This window comes from Zosterops lateralis, assembly GCF_965231275.1.
Source record: "Zosterops lateralis genome assembly, chromosome: 3".
NCBI lineage: Eukaryota > Metazoa > Chordata > Aves > Passeriformes > Zosteropidae > Zosterops > Zosterops lateralis.
In genome coordinates this window covers 83233743-83257536 of record NC_139764.1, presented here as the reverse complement: position 1 = coordinate 83257536, position 23794 = coordinate 83233743, and the positions used below count along the sequence as shown (strand labels likewise).

The 23794-nt window shown below is 38.8% G+C and overlaps 1 protein-coding gene across 1 annotated transcript; it reads left to right on the top strand.

The window, feature by feature from the left end:
• Positions 1–1750: 1750 nt before the first annotated feature.
• Positions 1751–23103, top strand: DDX43 (DEAD-box helicase 43; the record flags this gene model as incomplete). Its single annotated transcript, XM_083856899.1, has 16 exons — positions 1751–2048; positions 2607–2662; positions 3026–3158; positions 4478–4585; positions 5166–5247; positions 7520–7676; positions 7762–7880; positions 8198–8308; positions 10994–11135; positions 14676–14776; positions 15487–15574; positions 17050–17177; positions 17778–17887; positions 18618–18756; positions 19523–19610; positions 22980–23103. 16 exons carry the CDS (start codon positions 1751–1753, stop codon positions 23085–23087), a joined length of 1968 nt encoding a protein of 655 aa, XP_083713025.1. The 3' UTR covers positions 23088–23103.
• Between the last annotated feature and the right edge of the window lie 691 nt (positions 23104–23794).

Sequence of the window (23794 nt, the reverse complement as noted above, 5' to 3'; positions counted from 1 at the left end):
CTGTGGAGGCTTCAAGAGTCAACCCAGATATCTCCATGTGCAGGTGATCCCCAGCCTCTCTGATTCATATCATCTTAAGGTACTGAAATTTAAAGCTGCAGTTGCCAGAAAGGGAGGCTTTCCATGTCAGCCAATGTGAACACTACCAAGCTCTGCCTAAGAATAAACACAGGATAGGAAAAGAAGCAAATGTACACATTCTCTTCTTGTGTTAAACCAGGGAGCCTTGCTTCCTGTGTGCACAGAGCTGTTGGGGAAGGGTCAGAAGACAGCAGAGAGTAGTTTTTCCTGTTGGATTACCTGGCAGATTGCCACAACCAGGTACAGGTGGGGATGCATACTCATAAAGACACATACATAAGTGTTACCTGTTCAGCTCAGTAAGAGTCCAGGACCCTATCTAACAAGGAAATTTAAACACTCATTTAACATTATTTTAGTGTAATTGAAGGGGCATGGGGTATGTTGGCTATTTTTGGCTTGATTTGGTTTTCTCTATTTTGTTTCACAGAAATGGTAACAAAGCACTGGCACAGTTTACCCAGGGAGGTTGTGCAATCTCCGTCCTTGGAGAAGGTCACAAGCCAACTTGGCAACTGGCTCTTGGTGTCCCTACCTGAGCAGAGGGTTTGGACCAGATGGCTTCCAGGGGCCTTCCAGATAAGCTGTTCTGTGATTCTGTTTCCAGTGTTGTATCAGCTTTAGTACATTGAGTCATACTGAACATAAAAGCTTCATTAAAGCATCATTAAGGCTTCATTTGAGATTAAATGTTATGACTTTGCTTAAAAAATTAGGCTGCAATGTGTCAGCATGACACCAGCCTGGGCACAGCACCGTGCCCCCTTCACCCCCTTCCCTCCCCGGAGGCCGCCTGCCTTCCCCCTCCACGGTACAGACTTTGGGGGCCTCCCACATGTTTGGGGGCCTCTGCTGCCTCCTCCTCCTCAGCTAAGCCCAACCCGGGGCCACCCTGTACCAGCAGAGGAGCAGGGAGAGAGGAAAATCAGAAAGTATCAGCAATGGTGTGGGCAGCAGGACCGGGGCAGTGATTGTCCCTCAGTACTCGGCACTGGTGAGGCCACACCTCGAATCCTCTCCCCAGTTCTGGGCCCCTCACCACAGGAAAGACACTGAGCTGCTGGAGCGAGTCCAGAGAAGGACAACAAGGCTGGTGAAGGGTCTGGAGCATCTGAAGTCCTGTGAGGAGCAGCTGGGGAAGCTGGGGTTGCTTGTCCTGAAGCAAAGGAATCCCAGGGAGGCCCTTATGGCTCTCTACAACTGCCTGACAGGAGGGTGTAGCCAGGTGGGGGTCGGTCTCTTCTCCCAGGCAACCAGTGACAGGACAAGAGGACACAGTCCTAAAGTGTGCCAGGGCCGGTTCAGGTTGTGCATTAGGAATGAGTTCTTTGCAGAGTGACTGGGCACTGGAACAGGCTGCCCAGGGATTGGGGAAGTCACCGTACTCGAGGTGCTTAAGGAAAGACAGGATATGGCACTGAGTGCCATGGTCTGTTTGACAAGGTGGGGTTCGATCACAGGCTGGACTCGATAACGCCACAGGCCTTTTCCTCCCCAACCGATTCCGAGATTCTGTGAAAAGACAGCAGGGGCAGCCATGAAGCCTCCGCCCCCGTGCGGAGCCAGCCAATCACAGCTCAGAGAGCGGTCCGCCCCGGCCAATCAGCGGACCCCGGGCTCGAGACGCGCCAAGTCCCGACGCATGGGCGGCCGAGCCGGTGGTGCCGCCATGTCGGACTGGGACGCGAGCAGCGACGAGGAGCTCGGCACGCCGGGCTGGCCGCCGGCCGCTCTTGCGGCCAGGCCGCTATGCTGGTCCCCCAGCACCTCTTCGTGGAGCCGCGCCTCCGTGGAGGGCGGCGGGCAACGGGGGAAGGGCAGAGGGAGTCCCGGAGGGGAAAGGTGGACGCCGCGAGGCGCAGAAGGCTCGGGCGGCGCGAGGCGGGCGGCGCGGCCGGTGCGGGCTCGAGACTCCGCCGGCCCGCTCTGCTTCCACCTCGACAGCGCCCTGGTCGGGGCTCTCATAGGTAATGACCGGGTGCCTGACCCGCTGGGGTAAGCGGGTGGGGAGGAGGGGAGGAGACGCCTCCGCAGTGCTTGAGGGAGCGCAGGGCTGGGGGAGTGTATCCCTGCCTTCAGTCGGTCTGGGTGTGGAAGGGCCCCTTGCAGGTCTCTCCACCTGGGAATAGCAGAGTGCTTCTGGAGGGTTTCTGCCACTCGCCAGGGAAACTTCCTCCCTGAAGTGATTGAGTTGACATCTCTTTCTCAGGGCCAGCAGTGTGCAAGTGGTCTGAACCCCTCTAGTCACGTGGAGGAAGGGTAACAATCTGTTGATCTAGTTTTTCTCCTCCATCCCTTCTACTGAAGGGCATTCCCCTACACATAAACCTTCCATTTGGTTAATTGACAGAAGAGTTGCCTACAGTCTCCAACAGTTTGGTGTCATAAGTTATTTTATTTTTAGATACACACACTCATATGGAGGTCTTGGGGTTTGGTCACAAATAAAATGTATAAAATTCATGTGTAGGTTTGGGTAGTTTGTCCTAAATCTCTGTAATACCTGCTGTGTATCTTTATAACAGGTCGGGGTGGAACTAAAATTAAAGAACTTGAGGATTCTTCAGGTTCCAGGATAAAGGTACCATGTCAAGAAATGGGCTCTGTTTGGAACATACTTGTTTTGTTTCTGTGTAAGCCAGTTGGAGGAATTTGAAGGATATTACAATTGTGTACAATAATGCCACTATTTTACAACTGGTAAAGAGGAAGTGGAATTGAGGGTGCAACTTTCATGTTATATGAAAGTTGTAAAAGGTTATTATTGATTTTTTTTCCTTAAGTTTGCATTTATTTTCTTTTAGAAAAGGAATTAAAGGGCCTTTTCATAGAACAAGTTAAACTTCAGGAAAAAAGAATCAAAAATTGTTTTCAGTATGTGTTCTTGTATAATGTTTGTCTTCACAGTATGGAAAAAAAACCTCAGTCATGTTTTTGAACATAGGTTACAAGAGGAACCTATGAATCTGAAGTAAAGATTTTTGGCAGCACTGATGTGCAAAACAAAGCCAAGATGTTGATTGACAATCTTGTTACAAGTTCTGGACAAAACTGTGTTAGAGGTGGGACAGAGAAAGGTAAGAAATGTGGTGTTTGGGGAAAAATATTATGGATTGTCTTCCATATATTTGGTAGTTTGCTGGAGTGTTTTTATATTGTTAGTATTTTATAAGGTAAGTTAACTTAAACCTTGTTCTTGGACAGTGGCATCTTCTTAAAACAGAAGTACCAAGATATCCTCCTTTTTTCAACTATGGACAGTTTCCCCCTCCCCCCCAAACTGCCAGGCTTCAGTGAAAACCAGTTCCTATGGGTTTTCAACAATTTTATCAATGTGCAGAATGATTTGATTCTTACACTTTGATTTCCTGCATTATCAGTCTGATTCCTCCAAAATACCAGCACTGGCTCTAGTGCAAGTTTTAATCCAGTATCTGTGAAGTATTACAATTCAGTAAACTTTTGTAAAGGTAGTCTATAAAGTGCTGATCATAGCATGGGTCATGCTGACTTCCTGCTACTTTCAAGGGAAGTTAATGTTTTAAGATTTGATGTTGCGCTTCATGCCTGGCTTTACTAGTCTTTCCTGTGGTACCTTTGTTACATGCATATAGAAATAATTTTTGTACGTTTGGATGCTGCTTGTATTATTGGTATGTCTTGTATGTGCTCCCAACAGTTTTTTTGCACCATTGACAATTGTTGATCTGATGCAGTGATTAGGAAGAAGGGATCCAGGAGTTATGTTCCAGCATTAGGATAAGGTTTGGAGTAGTTGTGTGTTTCGTTTTTAGAAGTGTCCCAGAAGGTGGATGAGTATGTTTTAAAAGACTAGAAGTATTTAAAACTACCTTAGGATTTGTGACAGTGTTATCCCTATGTTTCCTGCCTTTTCGTTAATTTTCCGCACTTTTGTTGCTATTTATATCTTCACTGTAAAACTGCACTTACTTAGGAAGTGTTAACATCATCAAAAAAGAAGTATAGAATATAACTAGACTGAGATTTTATTGTGGTGTTGTTGGATGCTTTAGACCTAAGCTTTGCTCTTGTAGCTGTTAAAGGTTTCTGTCTGTGTATCATCTACTGGCTTCAAGTTTTTCAAAAGCTTGCTGCCAAATTTATAGCTGGAGGAGAAGTATTTCATAACTCATCATTACTTCCTTTAAGTAGCTAAAGATGTTGAAATGTTTCTCTTCTTTTATCAAAATTGAATTTATACATGTTTTAGCAATGTTTCAGGGCAGAGATCTAGGAAAGGATTTTCCACTTATATGTTTCATGTCTATTTAAAATATATTGAGACCTTGCAATAGAAAAATGTGTTTGATTTGAGGGGAGATTTCTCCCCATGGTTTGTTCATCAAATAGCAGCATTTTGTTACTAACTCTGCAGGAAAAACCATGGACACTGTCAATCCTGAAAATAACCCAAAGAAACCGGTGATTAACTGGGCCTCTCTTCGAGAAAACAGGGCCAAATATGAATCCATGAAGTGGGCAGGTTAGTTTTACAGTTTTGATTGTATTATACTTGTCTTTATGGGGTAAATCTGTTGGAATGCTTAAGCCTTTCTTATACTGGCTTTGAGATGACTGAATCTTTCAGAGCCCGTTAGTGACGTATTTGCAGTGAGCTGGCCACGTTAGCATTTCTCAGCATGGTAGTGGAGGACACTAAATGCTGTGCCAAGACTTAAATCTGCTACTCATGGTGTTTTGAAGTCACATTTTGAAAATGGTGTTGTTTTTTATGTGGCCACGGGGGTAAAAAAAAAAAAATTGTTAAAAAAAATAGTTGTAAATATACTACTGTATAGTTAGTAGAAATGAACTTGAACTTCAGAACTTGAAATGTGGGGAAGTGGAGTTTTTTTTCAGATATTGAAGTGTTTGTCTCAGCCTTCATCTTTTTAAATGAGCCATGGTATTCCATCACTTCCAGCTAGTCTCCTAGCTCAAGGCACTTTCTGAGTCCTGGGCTTTCCATCTTAAGCTTTAACAGACTTACACTGATTCTTCATTATTTCGTGCTGATCCAAGTTGAATTTTTTTGAGGTTTGTTTTTGTTGAATTTGTTTAAGGTTTGCCTCCAATTGAGAAAAACTTCTATAAAGAATCACCCAGGACTGCATCTATGTCACAAGAAGAAGTGGAACTGTGGCGGTACGGTCATTTCTTTAGGGAATCATAATCTCCTTGCCAAAAATTCCTACTAAACTATAAAGCCTAGAAAGTGGGAGATGAAACACTGAGACAGAGGCACTAATGCTGAGGCCTTGTAGCAACTTAATCTTTCTAAAAAACTCTTTCTTGGGAATGAAACAACTAGCAGATGAGATATTATTAGTTGTCTGGAAAATTAACTCTATGGATTTTCTGATTCTCTAAACGCGTTTGATCTAGTTGAATTTCAGAACAAAAAATTCGTGACAGTTCACTGACTTTTGGCTGTTTCTTTGCCTGTCATGAGACAGTATGCTTGCTTTTTCTAGCTTCTTCCAAATAGGATTGTTCACATGTTGAATACTTTTTGGCTGCAATTTTTCCCTGAATTTTTTTGATCAAAACCATCTTCAAACCAAACTCCAACTTTTGTTACTGTTGTCTTCCATTTTATCTATCTTGTCTTACAAGCACATACTTTCCAGTTAACTGCATCTATTTTGATCCAACAACCTGTATCAGTACCTTGCTGAACAGATCATCTCAACAAATCATTCAAGTGATTTGGTTCAGACCTTGGTAATAGTTACAGTCCTCTTCAGTAGTTCTAATGAACTTAGTGAGCATTATTGTTAGCTTTTTATTAATTTTCTTTTTTTTTGAGGTGTCTTTTTTATCTTTGCATTCCAGAGAAACGCTGCCACAGTGAGCAAAGCATGGAATTATTTCCAGCTGCTTTCACCTTTTTCCTTAAAATATATCAGTGTGTTATTGTTAGAGCTATTTAAAATTACAGAACATTTTTCTTGTAGGCTAAAAATACGTAGTGAGGAGTAGAACTTGTGTGATAAAGGATTTTTTTTTCTACTTCATCTAATCAGTTAGCTTTAAGGGAAAAAATGCAGCAATTGAAAGAAATAATTCTGTAAACGTGAGGGGAAATTGAATTCCCCGTTCCTTTCCTAGCTTACACCACCCCACTTAAAGAAAAGATTTTTACTGAATGGAATCTTCAGAGGAGTACAGGGCTGAAATCAATATGCTTATGCAGATGTCATGGTTTAAAACCAGATAGAAATTAAGCTCTAGGTAGCCACTCCCCTTACCCCCTGTGGTGAGAGAGGGACAAAAAGCAGACATAATGGGTTGAGATAAGAATTTACAGGAAAACATCAATGAGATAAGAAAAACAGCAACAACTCTAGTAACAATATTGTATAAAAGGTGATTACATGCAAAAATGCTTATGGAAGTCTGACCAACATGACACCACCACAGCCAGCACCACACAGCTGCTGAGACAAAGGAAAAGATGATGCATTAAACTGTCCGTGCCCGTGTTTTTTCCCCCAAGCCTGAGATAACAAAAAGCAGTGATGCCAAGCCCTCTGGTCAGACCCATTCACACCACCTCACTGCTCCATTTGCCATTTGCTCTCCTGGGAAAAGGAACAAAATGGCCATGGAAAGGTCATTGCCTCCTTCTTTCACAGGAAACCAAACAGCCCTTTCTCTTGGAAAGTGAAAATCCCATCCACCCCCCCTCAGTGATGATTTGGGTGATACTGAGTAACAATGTAGGCATGCCCACGTGGCTTCAAGCTCCACTCAATGCCAAGGCAAGAAAATTAACTCTGCCCTTGGCTGAAACAAGGACAGCATGCTAATAGCTCCTAATTGGAGGAAGCCTTGGAACACCAGTTTGTAATGTAGCCTTTTATTTGTGTTGTGATTTGGGTTTTGCCTGCTTTTAGGCGTCGGTTGTTCCAGGGGTTTCTTTGGAGCTTGTCTTACTGTTCATGTTCTTTTTCCAGAATTGTTCTGTTTGTTTTCTCTAGAGTATCCAGGGAGCTGCTCTGAAAACAGTTAGGGAAAGTTTTTGTCAGAATATAGAATTCTGACTGATAAGGTCAAACCATTTGTCATTTAATTAATTGAATTCTGGGTTGTCTCTGGATTTAAAAACTTGTCATACCCATTTAATTTGTAATAGGGTATAACTGTAGCTTGATCATAGTGCAGTTCATGTTAATAACCGTATATAACTTCAAATTAGTTGTTCTTAAGAAAGAATGATAATTGATACCTCTGGGAGAAGTGTTCCTATAGACTTTTAAGAAAGATAGAAGACTAATTCAGTCCCATTCAAGAGCCTGAACTCTTTTTTCTTGTTCAAGGAGTTTAAAAAAGTTAAGAAACAGTCTTTTATGCAAGGTCTGCTTTTTCAGATAATGAGACTTTAAAACAATTGCACTACTTTAACTCTATACAGGAAAGAAAATAATAATATAACTTGTGATGACTTAAAAGAAGGTGAAAAGCGCTGCATTCCCAATCCTGTTTGTAAATTTGAAGATGCATTTGAGCATTATCCTGATATTATGGCCAATATAAGAAAAGTTGGTTTTCAAAAGCCTACACCAATTCAGGTATGTCTTCAATTTTGATGACTCTTTAACTGAAACTTAAGATGAAAATGAAAACTACATTTGAATATTTGTTGTTTTATGTTAGTCCCAGGCGTGGCCAATCATACTCCAAGGAATTGATCTTATTGGTATAGCACAGACTGGTACTGGGAAGACATTGGCATACTTAATGCCTGGATTCATTCACTTGACTTCACAACCAATGTAAGGACTGCTCACAGGTCTGATTTGTTTAGCTGTGCATACTTTCCCCTGCAGTTACTTCCTCCTGAACCCAACTCCTGAGATTATTTTATAGTAATAAAGATAAGAATCATGTATAAGATGTATAATCATGTATAAGAATCATTCATAAGAATTATAAATCAAATCAGATGGAATAAGCACCAAAATTGTCACCATAGATTCCATTAGCAGCAGTGTACAGAGGAAGTTTAGAAGAGTATAAAAATGTTCTGTGTCAAGCATGATGGACTTTGCCCATTCTTATATACCAACATTCTAAATATGGTTTGTTGCAGATCCAAAGATGAGCGTGGGGGGCCTGGAATGTTAGTCCTTGCTCCCACTAGAGAATTGGCACTTCAGGTAGAGGCGGAGTGTTCAAAGTATGCATACAAAGAAATTAAAAGGTAGTCTTGCTTTTCACTGGCTTGTTAAGTAATATTCTTTTCCTCCTACCAACTGTGACTTAATTCACCTACTACAATAATTGCATTTGAAAGGGGAGGGAATAGTAGTAAATGCAAAGTTTATATTTTCCCAGTTTTTGGAGTGTCAGTTTTGACTAATCTCATGGTCAAAGTCTATGTAGCTTTTCTGCTTCTTTTCCTTCTGAGTCGACAGCTAAGAAGAATCACACAAAATATGTTGAGTTGAAAGGGACATGGATCAATTCCAGCTCTTAACTCTGTACAGGACATCCCTGAGAGTCACACCATGTGACTGAGATTGTTGTCCAAACACTTGAACTCTGTCAGGCTGGTGCTGTGATCACTTCCTTGGGAGTCTGTTCCAGTGCCCAACCACCCTCTGGGAGAAGAAATGTTTTCTAATAGCCAACCTAAAACTCCCCTAACACAGCTTCAGGCCATTCCCTCAGATCCTGTCACTGGGCACCAGAGAGAAGAGATCAGTGCCTGCCCTTCCTCTTCCCCCCTTGAGGAAGTTGTAACTGCAGTGATGTCTCCTCTCAGTCTCCTCTCTTCCAGGCTGAACAGACCCAGTGCCCTCAGCTGCTCCTCACACAGCTTCCCCTCAAGGCCCTTCACTATCTTCATTGCCCTCCTTTGGGCACTCTCTAACAGTTCAATGTCTCTCTTACCCTGTGGCAGCCAAACCTGCCCCCAGCACTGGAGATGAGGCTGCCCCAGTGCAGAGCAGAGCGGGACAATCCCCTCCCTTGCCCGGCTGGTGATGCTGGGCCTGATGTACCCCAGGACAGGGTTGGCCCTCCTGGCTGCCAGGGCACTGCTGGCTCATGTTTGACTTGCCGTCAATCAGGATCCTCAGGTCTCTTTCCATGGCACTGCTTTCCAGCATCCCATTCTCCAGTCTGTCCATACATCCAGGGCTGCCCATCCCAGGTGCAGAATCCAGCACTTTCTATTGTTGAACTTCATGTGGCTGGTGATTGCCCAGCCTTCCATTTGTCAGGGTCTCTCTGCAGGGCCTCCCTGCTCTGGAAAGTGTCAGCAGCTCCTCCCAGTTTTGTATCATCTGTGAACTTGCTTAGTACCTCTTCTAGTCCTGCCTCCAAGTTCTTTACTAAGATGTTATGAGGGTCAAGGATGGAGCCCTGTGAGGCCCTCCTTGTGACAGGTCACCTGTCTGATGTCACTCCATTCACTGTAACATTTTGTGTCTGACCTGTGAGCCAGTTGCTCACCCATTCCATTATGTATTTTTCCAGCTGTGTGCTGGACATTTTGTCCAGAAAGATACTGTGAGAGAGAGTATCAAAACTGAAATCTAAACAGATTACCTCAACTGGCTTCTCTTGATCATCTTGGTGGGTTACATTGTCATAAAAGGAAGTCAGGCTTGATGAGCAGGACTTCACCCTCATGGAGCTGTGCTGGCTGTGGCCAGTGACTACATAGTCTTACAGATGTGTGTGTCAATACCTCCCAGAATAATCTTCTCCATGACTTCATTAGGCAGTGAAATGAGACTAACAGACTGGGGTCCTCCTTGAAAATCAGAACAATGTTCACCAGCTTTCAGTCAGCTGAGATCTTTCTGGATTCCAAAGACTGCTCAAAAGTCATTGAGAGAGACTTTGCAGTGAGATCAGCCAGTTCTTTGAGGATTTTTGTACAAATCCCATCATGCCCTATAGATCTGTAGAAATCCAGCTGGAGCAGCAGTTCCTGCATAGTTCGTATCTCAGGTAGGAGTGGATCATTCTCACAGTTGTGGTTCTCCAGCTCAGGGCTTCATCACTCCTTGGTGCATCATCTGTGTTGAGGACAGTGGCAAAGAATGCATTAACCAGCTCTGCCTTGTCTTTGTCCCTATTTGTGAGGTGACCATCCTCATCCTGTAATGGGCTAATTTTATTTTTATGCTTCCTATTACTACCTTCTCCATAGAACACATCTGGCTTTCTTTTCTGTAAGATTACACTGCTGAATAATGTTCAGGTTCTTGCCCATCCAAGTCTTTTTATAATGTCATCTTCTAGCATGTTAGCCCTGAGTCATGAAGTAATTCCATCTCTATCTTTATTTTTGTTAAGCTTTATGGTGTTTTCATCAGCCCATTTCTCTAACCTCTTTGTGGTTCTTCTGGTAAAAGCCTAATTCTCTTGAGTGTATCAGCTGCTTCCCCAGTTTGGTTTCATCCACAAACCTGCTAAGTGTAGATCTTCATTTAAGCAATTAAGCAGCCATTTCTGTACCCTGAAGCTTGCTTTTAGGGATCTCTGTTAACTTTGTGTAGCATTCTGAGTAAGTCTTACAGTCACTGCAACAGCAAAACATTTCACTTTTGATGGTACTGTTTGGAAAGTCATGCATCCTTTCATGTGTTCATCTAATTTTTGCGTAATTATTTTCAGAACAACCCAAACATGAGCTATCTTCCTTTCACGATCACTTTCACCACAGTTTCAGCATGAAACTATTGCTAAACTGTTGAGAGAGTGTAATGCAGTGTTAATTTTATTAATTACCGCAATACTGTCAGTCACACTTACTGTATTCCTTCCTCTTTTTAATGACAGGTGACACATTTAAAGCAGAATGGTGGCATTTATTTGAAAATTATTGACTTTAGCTTAAGCACTACTTCTGAAAAGCTGTTTTATTTTACAGTATTTGCGTCTATGGTGGTGGGGACCGAAAAGGACAGATAGACATGGTTACCAAAGGTGTGGATATTGTTATTGCTACTCCTGGCAGACTCAATGATCTTCAAATGAACAACTTCATAAATTTGAAGAGCATAACATATTTGGCAAGTAACCAATATGCAATGAGTAATGCACCAGCTGGGAAATGGTTGACTCAGTTTGAGTTTAAGCTTTAATGGAGTTTTCTTTAAACTTCCAAGCTCTTAATTACAATACAGCTTAACTCTGAAATTGGTGTTGGAGGGATGACTCATGCTATAATTGCATTGCAGATGTGAAATATTCCCTAGGAAAAATCAAATGGGTTTCTAGCACAGCAAGCATTTTAAAGATGTTATATTGTTTTTTCAATAATGTTTGGCATTCTAAAATTAATTTTGTCCAGATTAGTTACTAATGGATGAAATGCCTTTCTGAAGTTGTCTTTTCCTTTTCTTTTTAAAGGTTACCAGCGTCTCAGTTTTTTTATTAAAACTTGTGTAGTAGCAGAGTCACACACAGATATTTAAATGTTGGGGGACTGACTTTCTTCTGATCTCAGTGGGAAAATAGCCTTATAAATATTATTATAATCCTTATGTCTTTATTTTGTTTTTGCCTTTTGCTGTGCTGAACATGTAAGACCATTGCTGCTTGTAAAATGCTTGCATATATTCAATTTATTTCTAACCTGTCCGTGAATTGTTGTCTAATTTGACAATTTGGCCATGCTCTCTGTCCACCCCATGACCCTGTGAGAGTTAGCTCTAATTCTAGGTGATAGTTGTGAGCTTACTGGCAAGGCCAGCAGTGGTATAGCATCATTATAAATTTGGCCATTTGGGAAAAAAAAAAAAACATGCTACTCTCCTGGAAGACAGGAGAGTAGCATATTCTGTAGAAGACTAACATGTAATTGCTGCGCAGGAGGAAAACAGGCCTGAAAACCTGTATTTTGAGTGCTATATAACACAGATCATCTTTCTACCAAGGTGAAGTATAGTCATACCACAGGCACACGCTGCTTCATAAAGTGGTGGCAATTGAACCAAAAGCATCTTTCAGTTTGTGCAGGATTTGCTATAGCATGACATTGCTAAAAAGAATTAACTATCAAATTGAAAAATATGATGATATGAAAGAGAAGAGACATTTGTTGTTGCACCACTGAAAGTTAAATGTTTTCAGAAGAACCAGTGCAAGGACCATGTATTGTGATGTGGCCAAGGTCTCATGCCTCAGACTTTAAGGAAGTTCTATGCTACCAAAGCCCCGTGTGAAAAATTGGACATTGAAAATTCTATCTTTTTGAGATCTTCCTGTATGTTTATCCTTGTATTTCCTTGTGCTTTTCAACATATGCTTTCTGTTTCCAGAGCTTCATTGTCAGCTTTAACAAATAATTTATTCAGCAAATAATTTAATCTTGCAGCCTTGCTTTAGGAAATAGAGAGAGGTAATAGATTTCACATTTACCACCTTGGATGAAGAACACTCTTTGTTGAAGAGCTTTATTTAAAGATATTGCTGAGTCTTAGGAAGGTTCCCAAAGTAAACTCTGAGTATTACTTACTAATATGATGCAATTGTTTCCCAAAGGACTTCCAAGATCAGATACTGGGATACAATTGTTAAAAAAATATAACCAACAAAATGTACCCCCCAGAAGAAAAAAAAAGGCAACACAAAACCAAGCTTTGTTAATTATGTCTGAATAGGTACTGGACCCCAGGTGAATTTGAGGTTAGAATTTCTTGTCTTGCGTGACAGAATCATCAAGTTGATCACGTCTTGATTTAGGTTTTTAGGAAGCCGTTTATTCAAGATAGGCTGCTGGTTTTCAGTGTTTCAGAAATAAGATTGTAAATTGTGTCATAAACAGCCTTTTGATTGTTCAAAATACATGTCATATGAAAATGTGTGTTTTGTTTCCCTGTGTTCAGTGTAAATCAGTATTCATTCATCAGCAACCTGATGAAGTAATCTTAATTCTTTGGACTTTATGCTGATAAAGTAGAAGGAAGGAAATTGGAATTGTGCATGAATAATTGGGAAGCATTTATGAGAAAGTGGAATTAAATATATATATAAATTGTGAAGGAGAATGTAAAAGGTAGATTGGAGTAGTGCTTTTATTCTTCAATACAAAAAAATAGTGTAAAACTTACCAATAACTGATTTAAAACAGAGAAAACAGGAAAGTAAATAATTTTCAAAGGAAGAACTGGCTTGTAAGAATTTCTTGCCAAGAAATAGAACTGAAATGAACAATAATAACAAACAAATAAATACTTACAGATTTAAAGATAACCAGAAACGTAAGATTATATCCATTGAAGGACATTTAGATTATAAACCAGGATGGGGCTATGATACATTTGAAAGAATCAGTACTAAGATCTATCTGACATCTATTACAGCCTTTAATCTTAATGAAGCAGCTATCAGAAATGAGTAAACTTCAACTACCCTGATCCATCTATTAGACACAGATGATTTCTTTTCCCTCTTCATCAAAGTGCCAGTGAGCTTAAATAGCATGGAAAGCTTCTACTGAAAAAGGCATAGCAGCCAACTCTGTATGTAAAATTAGAGCTGTTTCAGCCTTGCTATTCTATTAGAATTCATGTAGTTAAAGAAATCTCCATGAGCCCTCTAAAAATAAAGAGAATTCAATTAAGAAGCAGAATTCTTTTCTCTCACTTGATATTTTGTTGTTATTTCAGAGATTTACATAGGTAATGTACTAAACCCCTTTAATATAATAAAATATTGAAGAACAATGGAGCAGCAAAATTAGGACAGGAGAAAGGGATTATTATCAATGTCTTACATTTCCACATAAGTGACTAGAAATTGTCAATACTTAAAAGTGCAATCCATGTAACTTTAATTTGGAAATGGAGTTTGTATAAATCAAAGGAAATAAACGAGTCTCGGATGTCAGTCGTCTTTCTTTGTATGAGGCTTAAAACAGTCAGAAGTGTGCTTGTATATTAGAAAACTCATCAGTCCCAAACAGTTGTTCTCAAACCTCCAGCTCACTTGTTCACTCCTGGCTTTTTTTACCAGATGAAACAACCTCGTACTCTGGGACTTGTGCAGTGTCCTAGTGTGAGCCAGAATATATGCTCTGGCTTTTTTCCTACTTCTAATGAGGAACTGAATTGACAAGTGATATTTTGATCCTGTATGAGATCTCTAATGAGGCAGAAATGAGATTTGCCCTTTAAATTGCAAACAGTTTCTTAATGTGTGTTGAGCAGGTTGCTCCCCTCTGGGTTTGGTTGGTTATGGTGGGGTTTTTTGGGGGTTTTTTTTGTTTGGTCTGGTTTTTGTTGTTTTTATTTTTAATTTGTGCTTAGTTTTAGCCATTTGTCCTAATTATTGTTAAAACATACAGGTTTTTTTTTTCTTTATTGACTTTAAATGCTTTTAAAGGAACTGTGAATTTTATTGTTTTGCCTGCAAGTATAATACTGAATGAAAAAGGATCAAGGAAATTGAGGAGGTAAAATAGATGTTGAATAGGTTTTGCAGTAAGTTATGGAGATGATTCTGCAATTAAAACAGTTACCAATAAAATCTTGTTCTGTGTTATGTCCTGCTGAAACAAACCCTTATCTGAGGGACTAGGCAGAATAAATAACCTTGTTTCTGAACAGGTTTTAGATGAGGCTGACAGAATGCTGGATATGGGATTTGAACCTCAGATAATGAAGATCCTAATAGATGTGCGTCCTGACAGACAAACTGTTATGACGAGGTATCTAAACACCATAGTGCACAGAACTTGAACATAAGGTTATTGAACAAGTTAATTTCAAAACAAATGTGTCAGTTATTAAAATTTTTACCAGTTTTCTTTCTAATTCGGTCTAGTCTGTCCTGGTAAGTCATTTGACAATTTATTTTTTTTTCATTTTGTACTGTCTTTTCTGATGTTTTGCATCAAATATTTAGACAATTGAGTAGTCCCAAAAAAGGAAGGTATCCTGGGAGTGCTAGAATTTGCCATATCAATTTGGAATACCAATTTACACTTCTCCATCTGGGACCAAATGCATTTCTGATCAGTATCTGTGCTAGTCTGTACCTGGATTAATTTTGAAATTATGCAAATTTTGCGAATTTAACAATCAAATATCCCAACAATAATTTTTGTTCCCATATTTAAGCTGTTGTTTTAGAAAACAGTAGAAACTTGCTAATTAGCTATTGTTCAACTACTAAACTCAACTGAGGCTTCAATAGAAAGGCTCCATAATTGTTGCCTGTACTTCTAACCAACAAAATTACTTTTTAAACTCAAGTGCTGTTTGCTATTAATTTAAGATTAGTTAAACTCAATACTGTTACTGCGTGTGTGTTTCACTGGTGTATAAGAAAGGAAAGAAAAGATGGTAAATTTAATTTTGAGAAGATTTGGCATGCTATTCTCATGTGTGTGTGTTTTCCTCTTCACTTCCTGTTTAGTGCTACTTGGCCTGACGGTGTCCGTCGCCTAGCAAAATCCTACTTGAAAAATCCCATGATTGTGTACGTTGGCACTCTTGACTTAGCAGTAAGTTGTTCTGATCTTTCTTGGTTTTCCTCTTCCTTTTGTAGACCCTTAAGCCAGCAATTTTTTTGCCTGTAACTAACTGTATGTAAATAATCAATTTAAGCTTTCATAAAACAGCTCCATGCTATTAATTTAAAATTTTCTTTAAGATTTTAGAAAAATTTAAATAGTGTAAACAAACATTTTTTCTGTAACAGCATCTGGAAGTCTTAGCTCTTCAGTAGAAGATGTCACAGGTGACAAGTATCAGTCCTATTGAATGTTCTACTTCACAGTGCCAAGTGTTTTTGTGTGATCCCTTGGTTTTGCAACCTTTAGTTTGCTTCTGCAAGTTCTTGTTCTTCACTTGATTTTCCTTCTGCAAGTCTTCCTTCTAATGCATACAGATCCTTATCTAAATCTGTGTTTCCTAACTGCATCTTTTTCAAATGGAGTGGGAGCTTTGTGCTAAACTCTTGGATGACACTTGTCCAGAGCAGAAAGCATGTGTTAGAGTAAGAACTGTCTTTAAAGTCCAAAACTTCTAACATATGGATGTAGTTGGTTACTTGTCATTGTTGTGCAGCTATGTATAGTTGGCTTCAGTACCAGCAGAATTTACAGAAATAGTAGTTTACCCAAGATCTTAGAAAATTTCCTTTTCAGTTGTATTTTTTTTTTTAGTGATAGGGAATGAGGAAACCTATCCAGTACACTTTTCAGTAGAAATGGAGACAAAATGTGCTTTTTGTCTTTTCTGTTCAGAACTACACTTTTATCAAAGGGCATTTCTTGTCAGGGTTGGAATTTGAGAGACGTCAGTTGCTGTTGTAGCTCTCTTCTCTAGGGCATTCATCTCTTTTTATAGGAGCTTGATTGGAGAGGTGACATGTGGTGGGGAGATAAGGGTTCCCATGTGGAGAAAGAAATTTATTTTTTTTTCTACTTAATTGAGTCTTCAACTTCTGCCGCAAGATCATGATACCATGCCATGAAAATGTCTAGATATTTTATTCTACTTATTAGTTACAGCTTTAAAATTCTGTGGGAACCTTCAGAGGTAATGAAGTAAAGTTTTTAATGAACTGTTATTGGAATAGTTAGAACTGATAAGTTCAAAGAGATTTACAGCATCTTTAAAAGCCTGTAATTTGAAGTAAGACTGCCATTGTTCCAACTTGCTCTGGATTGACAAAATATTTGCAAATTAAAGCACTTCAATGTGTTTTTCACTAATAATGTATTTATTTCACCTCACTAATATGTACCCTTGAAATCTGTGCAAATTAATGGTTTGGTAAACTGCATAAAGGTTGATTTTATTATTCTCCTAAAGCAAAGAAGAAATCTGCATTGTTTGAACTCCAGACTGATACATACTAAAATAATTTTCTGTGGTATCATATATTACTAGTTTTATAACATGGCAATATGGGAATTAACAGGGAAAAAAATTAATCTGTTTCTACCTAACATCCCTTTTTGCTGTTTGACAGGCAGTAAACACGGTACAACAAAAAGTTATTGTTATCCCTGAGGCGGAAAAGAGAGCTTACATGCATAGCTTCATTAAGTCTATGAAGCCAAAAGATAAGGTCATCATTTTTGTGGGAAAAAAGCTTACGTATGTAGTCACTTCCCAATTTCACCTCCATTTGGGTTGTTTTTTTCCTAACAGAAATACTGAATAGTTTCTTCATTCACATAGTAACTATCAAGTGTAATAGCTCTTCTCCACAATGTGCTGCTAGTAGTATTATTTTTTTTTATTTATTTATTGCTTCAGACTGATTGGCAGTTTGTATCTTTTTAAATATCGTTAATAGTGGTGATAAGTCTCAGTTTGGCGTAGTTCAAGTGGGATGTTTGGATTCTTGGGGTTACATGCATGTGTTTTACTGTTTACTTTCATGTGCCTCTGGTGCATGTGAGACCTGATTAATGTGGGGGTGGTCATTGTATCATACTTGAACTTTTTGAGTGAACAACACAAAAATAATCTACGTCCTCTGAAGTATAAATAATGGTACATGTTTCTCTGTGGATTAGACTTGCTTCCCTATTTTATAATAAATATCACCTGACCTCGGTAATATTTTGTCCTTAAGTACATATTTAGCTGTTGTTGTCACGTTACTGTCTTTTTGATCTAAATCTAGATGCTGCACTATTTTGTTTCTTTTTTTTTGTTTGTTTTAAGAGCCATTGCTTTATTTTACCCTAGAGCCGATGACTTAGCAAGTGACTTTGGTATCCAAGGAATTCCAGTACAGTCACTTCATGGCAATAGGGAACAATGTGATCGAGAACAGGCTTTGGATGACTTCAAGAAAGGTGAATTGGTACTGAAGTACTGGTTTGTTTAGGCCAGACTTTTAAAGTTTGTTTTGTTCAAAACTTGTCTATTTCTAAGTGCCATGTCTCTTTAGTACTATAGAAAAGAAAATATTAAAGAGCTCTAAATGATACACTTTCTCTATTAATTTGACAAAAAAAGACCCAGCCAACAAAGAGAGTGTTTTTTGATAAAGTTTTGAATGTCTGGGAGTTTAATAATTTAAAGTAAAGCTTTCTTTACTTTTGACATTTCTGGAAAAGTTGGTATTGTGTTAGCCTACAGAATGGTAAACTTATGTCAGATGGTGGTGCTTTCAGTGAAGCAGTCCTGCTCCAGATTATGCTGATAGGGTTATGTCAACACAATTCAGGGTTATATGAACACATGCTAATAAAAGACTGGTGCTGTGACAGGAGTGTCAGGTGAGTATATAGTTGTTGAAGGTTTTGTTCTTTGGACAGACTCTTTATACCAACCAGGCATATTTCTGACTTTTCCTGCACTCTGCTGTTCTACTTGTGAAATGCAAATAATAGTAAAATGACATTTTGGGTGTTTAATTACCAGCTTATATTTGAAGCTAACTTAGTGCGACACGCAACAAGCATATTTTTACTTTGTGTTAAGAATAATTAAGTGTATTACAAGCTAGAAAACCAGTAGACTGGAGTATGTTTTCTGTTTGTTCCATAAACTCCCGTTCTCTTCCTGTCATACTTATTGTAGGAAAAGTTCGAATATTGGTAGCTACTGACTTGGCATCCCGTGGCCTTGATGTGCATGATGTTACTCATGTTTTCAACTTCGATTTCCCTCGCAACATTGAAGAGTATGTTCACAGAGTAGGTCGTACTGGAAGAGCAGGGTAAGTGTTCACCAGAAAATAGTAATGTATTATCAGTGTTTTGGTATGTTTTATGCACTGCATAGGTGTTTTTCTTGTCAAATTCTAGAGGCTACAGGTGATGTGGGATGGGGAAGTGAAGACTTCAGTCTATCAAAGTGTGTTCTAGAAACACACTACTTGGTGTCTTTAAATGAATTCACTATTAAATTGAAGGCAAACAAATTTTACACTTTTCTGTTATTGAATGAAGAATATTTGAAAGCTGGTTTAAATATAAGAAAGAATTAGAAAAACAATTTGCATTGATATTCTGTAATGTTACATCTTTGTCTATCTCTTCGTGAGTTGCTGATTTATTTAGTTTTCTAGACAGCACACTGAGAAGAAGCATCTGTAGGTTCAAAGTCTGCAGCCAATCATGGTGGTGTAGTTTAGTGGTAGTTCTTTTGGATGCTGCTTTCTCAGGCTGGTACAAGTGTGATCTTTCTCATTTAATCATGATATGAATGTGTGTCTCTGCATACTTAAATATGTTGCCATTATGCTATACTTAATATCTAAAAGTCTAGATTAGTTGTGCATTTGCTCCATTTTAGGTGAATGGCTGTATTCTGATTTTTATGAAAAGTTGCTCTCTGTTGTGTGCAGAGTTAATGCTGCAGCTACTTTTATTCTATCAGCTCAGTAATAGAGGCTGCAGTAGAGTTCATTACTGCCTAGGTCAGTAGTAAAAGGCTGGCAAGAGTTGTTTTGAATATGAGCAGTTGTTTCCTTCCTTGTTTAGGCGCACCGGGGAGGCAGTGACACTTGTCACGGGCAACAGTTGGAAGTTTGCGTCCGAGCTGATTGACATTCTGGAAAGAGCAAACCAAGTAAGAATACATTACTGGCTGAGATTTATATTGGTTCTGGGTTGGCACCTGAAGCTGGTCATGAAGGTCTAAGCCTATTTAGACCCTTCTTGGTGAGTGTTTGTGCTGTCTCAGGGAAAGAAAATGGGTATTTCAGTCTGTCTTGTCCTAGACAGCCTTAGCTGTATTTTGCCTTACAGATGATTCCCAGTAAGGAACTGGCTTTCCATGTCCAAAGAAAAAGTAACTAACATACACATTGAGGTCTGCAGAGGAGTAATAGAGTTTATTTTATGTCATAATATTTTATTCCATTTGTATTTGACTTCTGGATGCATGTACCAATGTTTCTGTTTAACAGTGTAAATATTAGCAATACTTATATCAGAAGAAGCTCATCTGTTTATTGTATCTGACAGTTGTGACACCTGCATGTACTTTTCCAAGCTATCTTTCTTACTGATGCTTGCAAATAGTATGGAAAGTGGAACTGGAATGCGATCCCTTTCTCTAAAGAAGCATATTTTTTCTTGATACCATATCTGAGAAAACAGAGACAATTGTGTTGCTGTATCTTGCTGTAACAAGGAGCAATATTTTGCCTTATTTATAGTAAAGCCTCAGTTCAAGTCCTGACTTGAGGTGAAATTTTGTTTGTTTAGGTTGCAGTATTTGTTTGTTTGGTTTTTTGGATGGGAGTTTGAGTACATACTAAATGGATTTTATCTAGAAGCTGTGGTTTTTACTATGAACACTTACTCAGTCTTTAAACCCTGGGTTAGAACTTTGCCTACATCTTCCGGTTTATAACTCTTCTTTGAAAGACATTGTTACTTTTTTGCAAACCTGCTAACATGTTTTCAAGGGAGGAAAAGGAGGAAAAAAAAAAGTGTAGAAGAGTAGTCACCTAATAACTCCTTAAAGTTGCAGATTTGAGTTTTTTGGTTGGGGTGGGGTTTTTTGCTTAGTTTTTATTAAGAAAATGCAAGAGGTGAAACAAGTAATGATACTGTGAAGCTACTTTAGAGGTGCCTTGTGTTTTGTATCGAGTTAGCAGCTAGCTACCTTTCAAGCCTTGTATCCAGCTGCAGACTGCAAAGTGCCCAACCTGGTTTTGGTTTTTTGTAATGTGTGATGGTTCAACTGGGAACAAGTCTCTGAGTTCAGAGAAAAAAAGAGGAACTCTGAATCCTTGCTTTCAGAAGTTACTATTAGTCACAACATTATTCTCTAACTTAGTTATGTCTGATAGAAAGGAAGTGTCCCCACAGACAAAGTGTTGGGGTTTTTTCTCATGACAGTGAAAATTCCATTGTTTCAGTCTTAAAGCATCATGTAAAAGTAAGAAGAGAAATTAAGGTTCAGAATACTTCAATTTCAAAACAACTTAGCTGCTTTTGTTAGCCAAATGTTCTGTGATTTGGAACTGGCACATTATATAAAGAAAAACAAAAAGGTACAACAAAAAGTACAACAAAAAGGTGTCTGTTTCATGCTGAAGGAGTCTTTTATATATAAAAGCTTATTAAGAGGCACGAACAGATTTATTGGAAAAAACAGGTGGAAAACCAGTAATCTCTGTAATACCAAGAAAAACATTCCATATAAATTATGGCATCTTTATCCTTTTCTATTTTCTCACTTGGACTATCCTACCCTAGCTTATATGTTTAGCAGATAAACATATTGTTCATAAAACATCTCAGCAAGCCACTAGATGCTGGATATTACCTCAGTGAGATTTTTATGTTTCTGTATCCTCACTTCTTCCCACTCTTGCCTTGTGCTTGCTCAAAAACCACTCTTGCAAGAAATTGTTGATTTTACTTTGGAATAAGTTATACTTCAAGCTCTGGGAGAGGATCTTATACTGGGGAAGAAAATCAGCCAATGTTTCAACTGAAAAATAACTTTGTCTCGCTACTTCCATCTCTATTGATAAGTCTGTTGTGACTTTCAGCTAGAGATACATAATTTTTAACTCTATTTCTAAATAATGTTTGAAACTTAGGCAGAGTAGACTCAGGGTTGTCATTTTTTGCCAGGATAGTTGCTTACCAATAAGAGCAATTCGGCATTTAAAACATATACTAGTGAGCTGTCCCTCATGCCAGCTCAAGAAAAACTTGCTGATAGCAAATAGCAAGCATTGCTCAACTACAAAGCCTGACAAAAGAAGTGAAAACTAGAGGAATGTGACTTCCTGCTCCACTTTTGTCCTGGCTGCATCCTCCACCTGTTCAAGCATTGCCAAGCCCAGGCAGTTTTAGAGAGACTTTAGGGTATTTACATTTGTTTGTACTCTGCTGTTTGCACTGTGTTTGTGCCACTGGCTGACACAAATCCCACAGACTGAGCAGTCATGTTACCAGCATGTTCACACAGTGCCCTTGGCTCTGATCAGGAGACTGATTCTGGACAGGGTGACTTCCACCGATGGCCACGTGCCATCACGGATTTTTGAAGTGGGCTGGCTTTGACAGATCAGTGATCTGAGACCTCTTGACAGTAGAGTTGCCCACAGTGTTTTTTGCAGTAAACATTGCATTAATGTCAGCATTATGCCCGACCTGGTTTAGGAAGGCTTGTTGGATACTGCCTTTGTACTGTGAGCAAAAGAACAGTATCTGGGTTGTTTTTATTTTCATCATTGTCACTCAACCTAATAAATCTGTCTGTAATTCTTCACATCTGGCCTCAGTTGTTATGAACTCTGAGGTGAGTGTTTTGATACTATTCACCTTTTCTGCGTAATTACAAACATGCCAACCCTCCCTGTGGATCTTGGTAAGATGCTCTTGCAACCTTCCAGTGGTGGGAGATCTGACTATTTTCTCTTGCCCTTCTTTCCTTGTCTTTTAGCTTTGTTCTAAGCATGTGGGAACTGTTCCTATGACAACACTTTCTTTAAGCCTTTTCAGAGGCTCTTAAAACTTCCATAAGGAATTTAATACAAATCAACATTCAAATCTATGTATCTAGGATGATACCACCTGTAAGTGGCACTGGATGTTTTTACCAGCTGTTCCTTATAACTAAAAGATACATTTCTGTTTGAACCATAATGTTGTAATTAGCTGGTTATATGTTGAACCCATCAGATATGGTGATACAAGCACAGATATATTATTGAAAATCCAGAGACACTATGATGATTATTTTTCAGTATATTTCAGTAATATTTCAGAAAATTTTTAGTATATTTCAATCTTATGTAAAAATATTTCTCTCTGCATTTCTACAGAAAAGAATCTGCAAAGTGACAGGAGCCAGATAAATAATGAACTCAAGTTTGGGAACACACAAATCAATAGCAGTTTCATAAAGCAGAGTCTAAAAGTTTAGATTTATTTATAATTCACCTTGGTTTTTTGCCTGCTTTCTTATTAGGTAGTTCCTGATGAGCTTATTGCAATGGCAGAAAGATACAAACAATCACAAATGAGAAAAGAAATGGAAAAGGATATACAAAGACCTTGGAGAAAGCCCTCAAAATAAGTGTAATCCCTTGAAGCTACTGAAACAAAGAAAGTGATTCTAATTAGTGTTAGCATCCATGGGCTTGAATTTACAAGTTTCATTTTGTGTTTGATTGTTTTCTGTACCTGCCCTATTTCAACAAACTTCTCAAAAGTGCCTTATAAAAGGAAACTGGATTAACTTTATAAATTACTAAAATCTGGTTTTGCACTTGGACACTATTTTCACATAATTTTTTTTTCCTTGTGTGATGTATAAAACTTCTAAAGCCATTTTCTACTGGTTAAAAACAAATATTGTGGCTTTGTTGGTTGTTTTTGGTTTTTTGGGGTTTTTTTTTAGTTAAATGCAGTATTAATATATAAATGTATAAGATATTTTTCCTTTTATATTCAGAGAACTGGATTATTCGTTGTAAGCAATGTTTGTCAATGTAGTTTGAAAATACTGTACCTTTGCCTTGATATGCTCCTAGCATGCAGAAATATTTCTCTGGATAACAGAAACTGCTCTGTTTGCTGTTATTTATGTTTGCTGACGTAAGTTTTCTTTATTCTTACTTTAAAACTTAACATTGGAGGTCATTTTTGTTAAGACCTGTGTCTCAATATTTGTTGAGAGAGGTCTGAATTTTCTTGTAATGGAGGAGAGCATGACAAGAAGTACTTGTTTGTGGTTAATTGGGGAAGAAAACCAGCTTCTACTCTGGTTTTTGTGGATGTAAT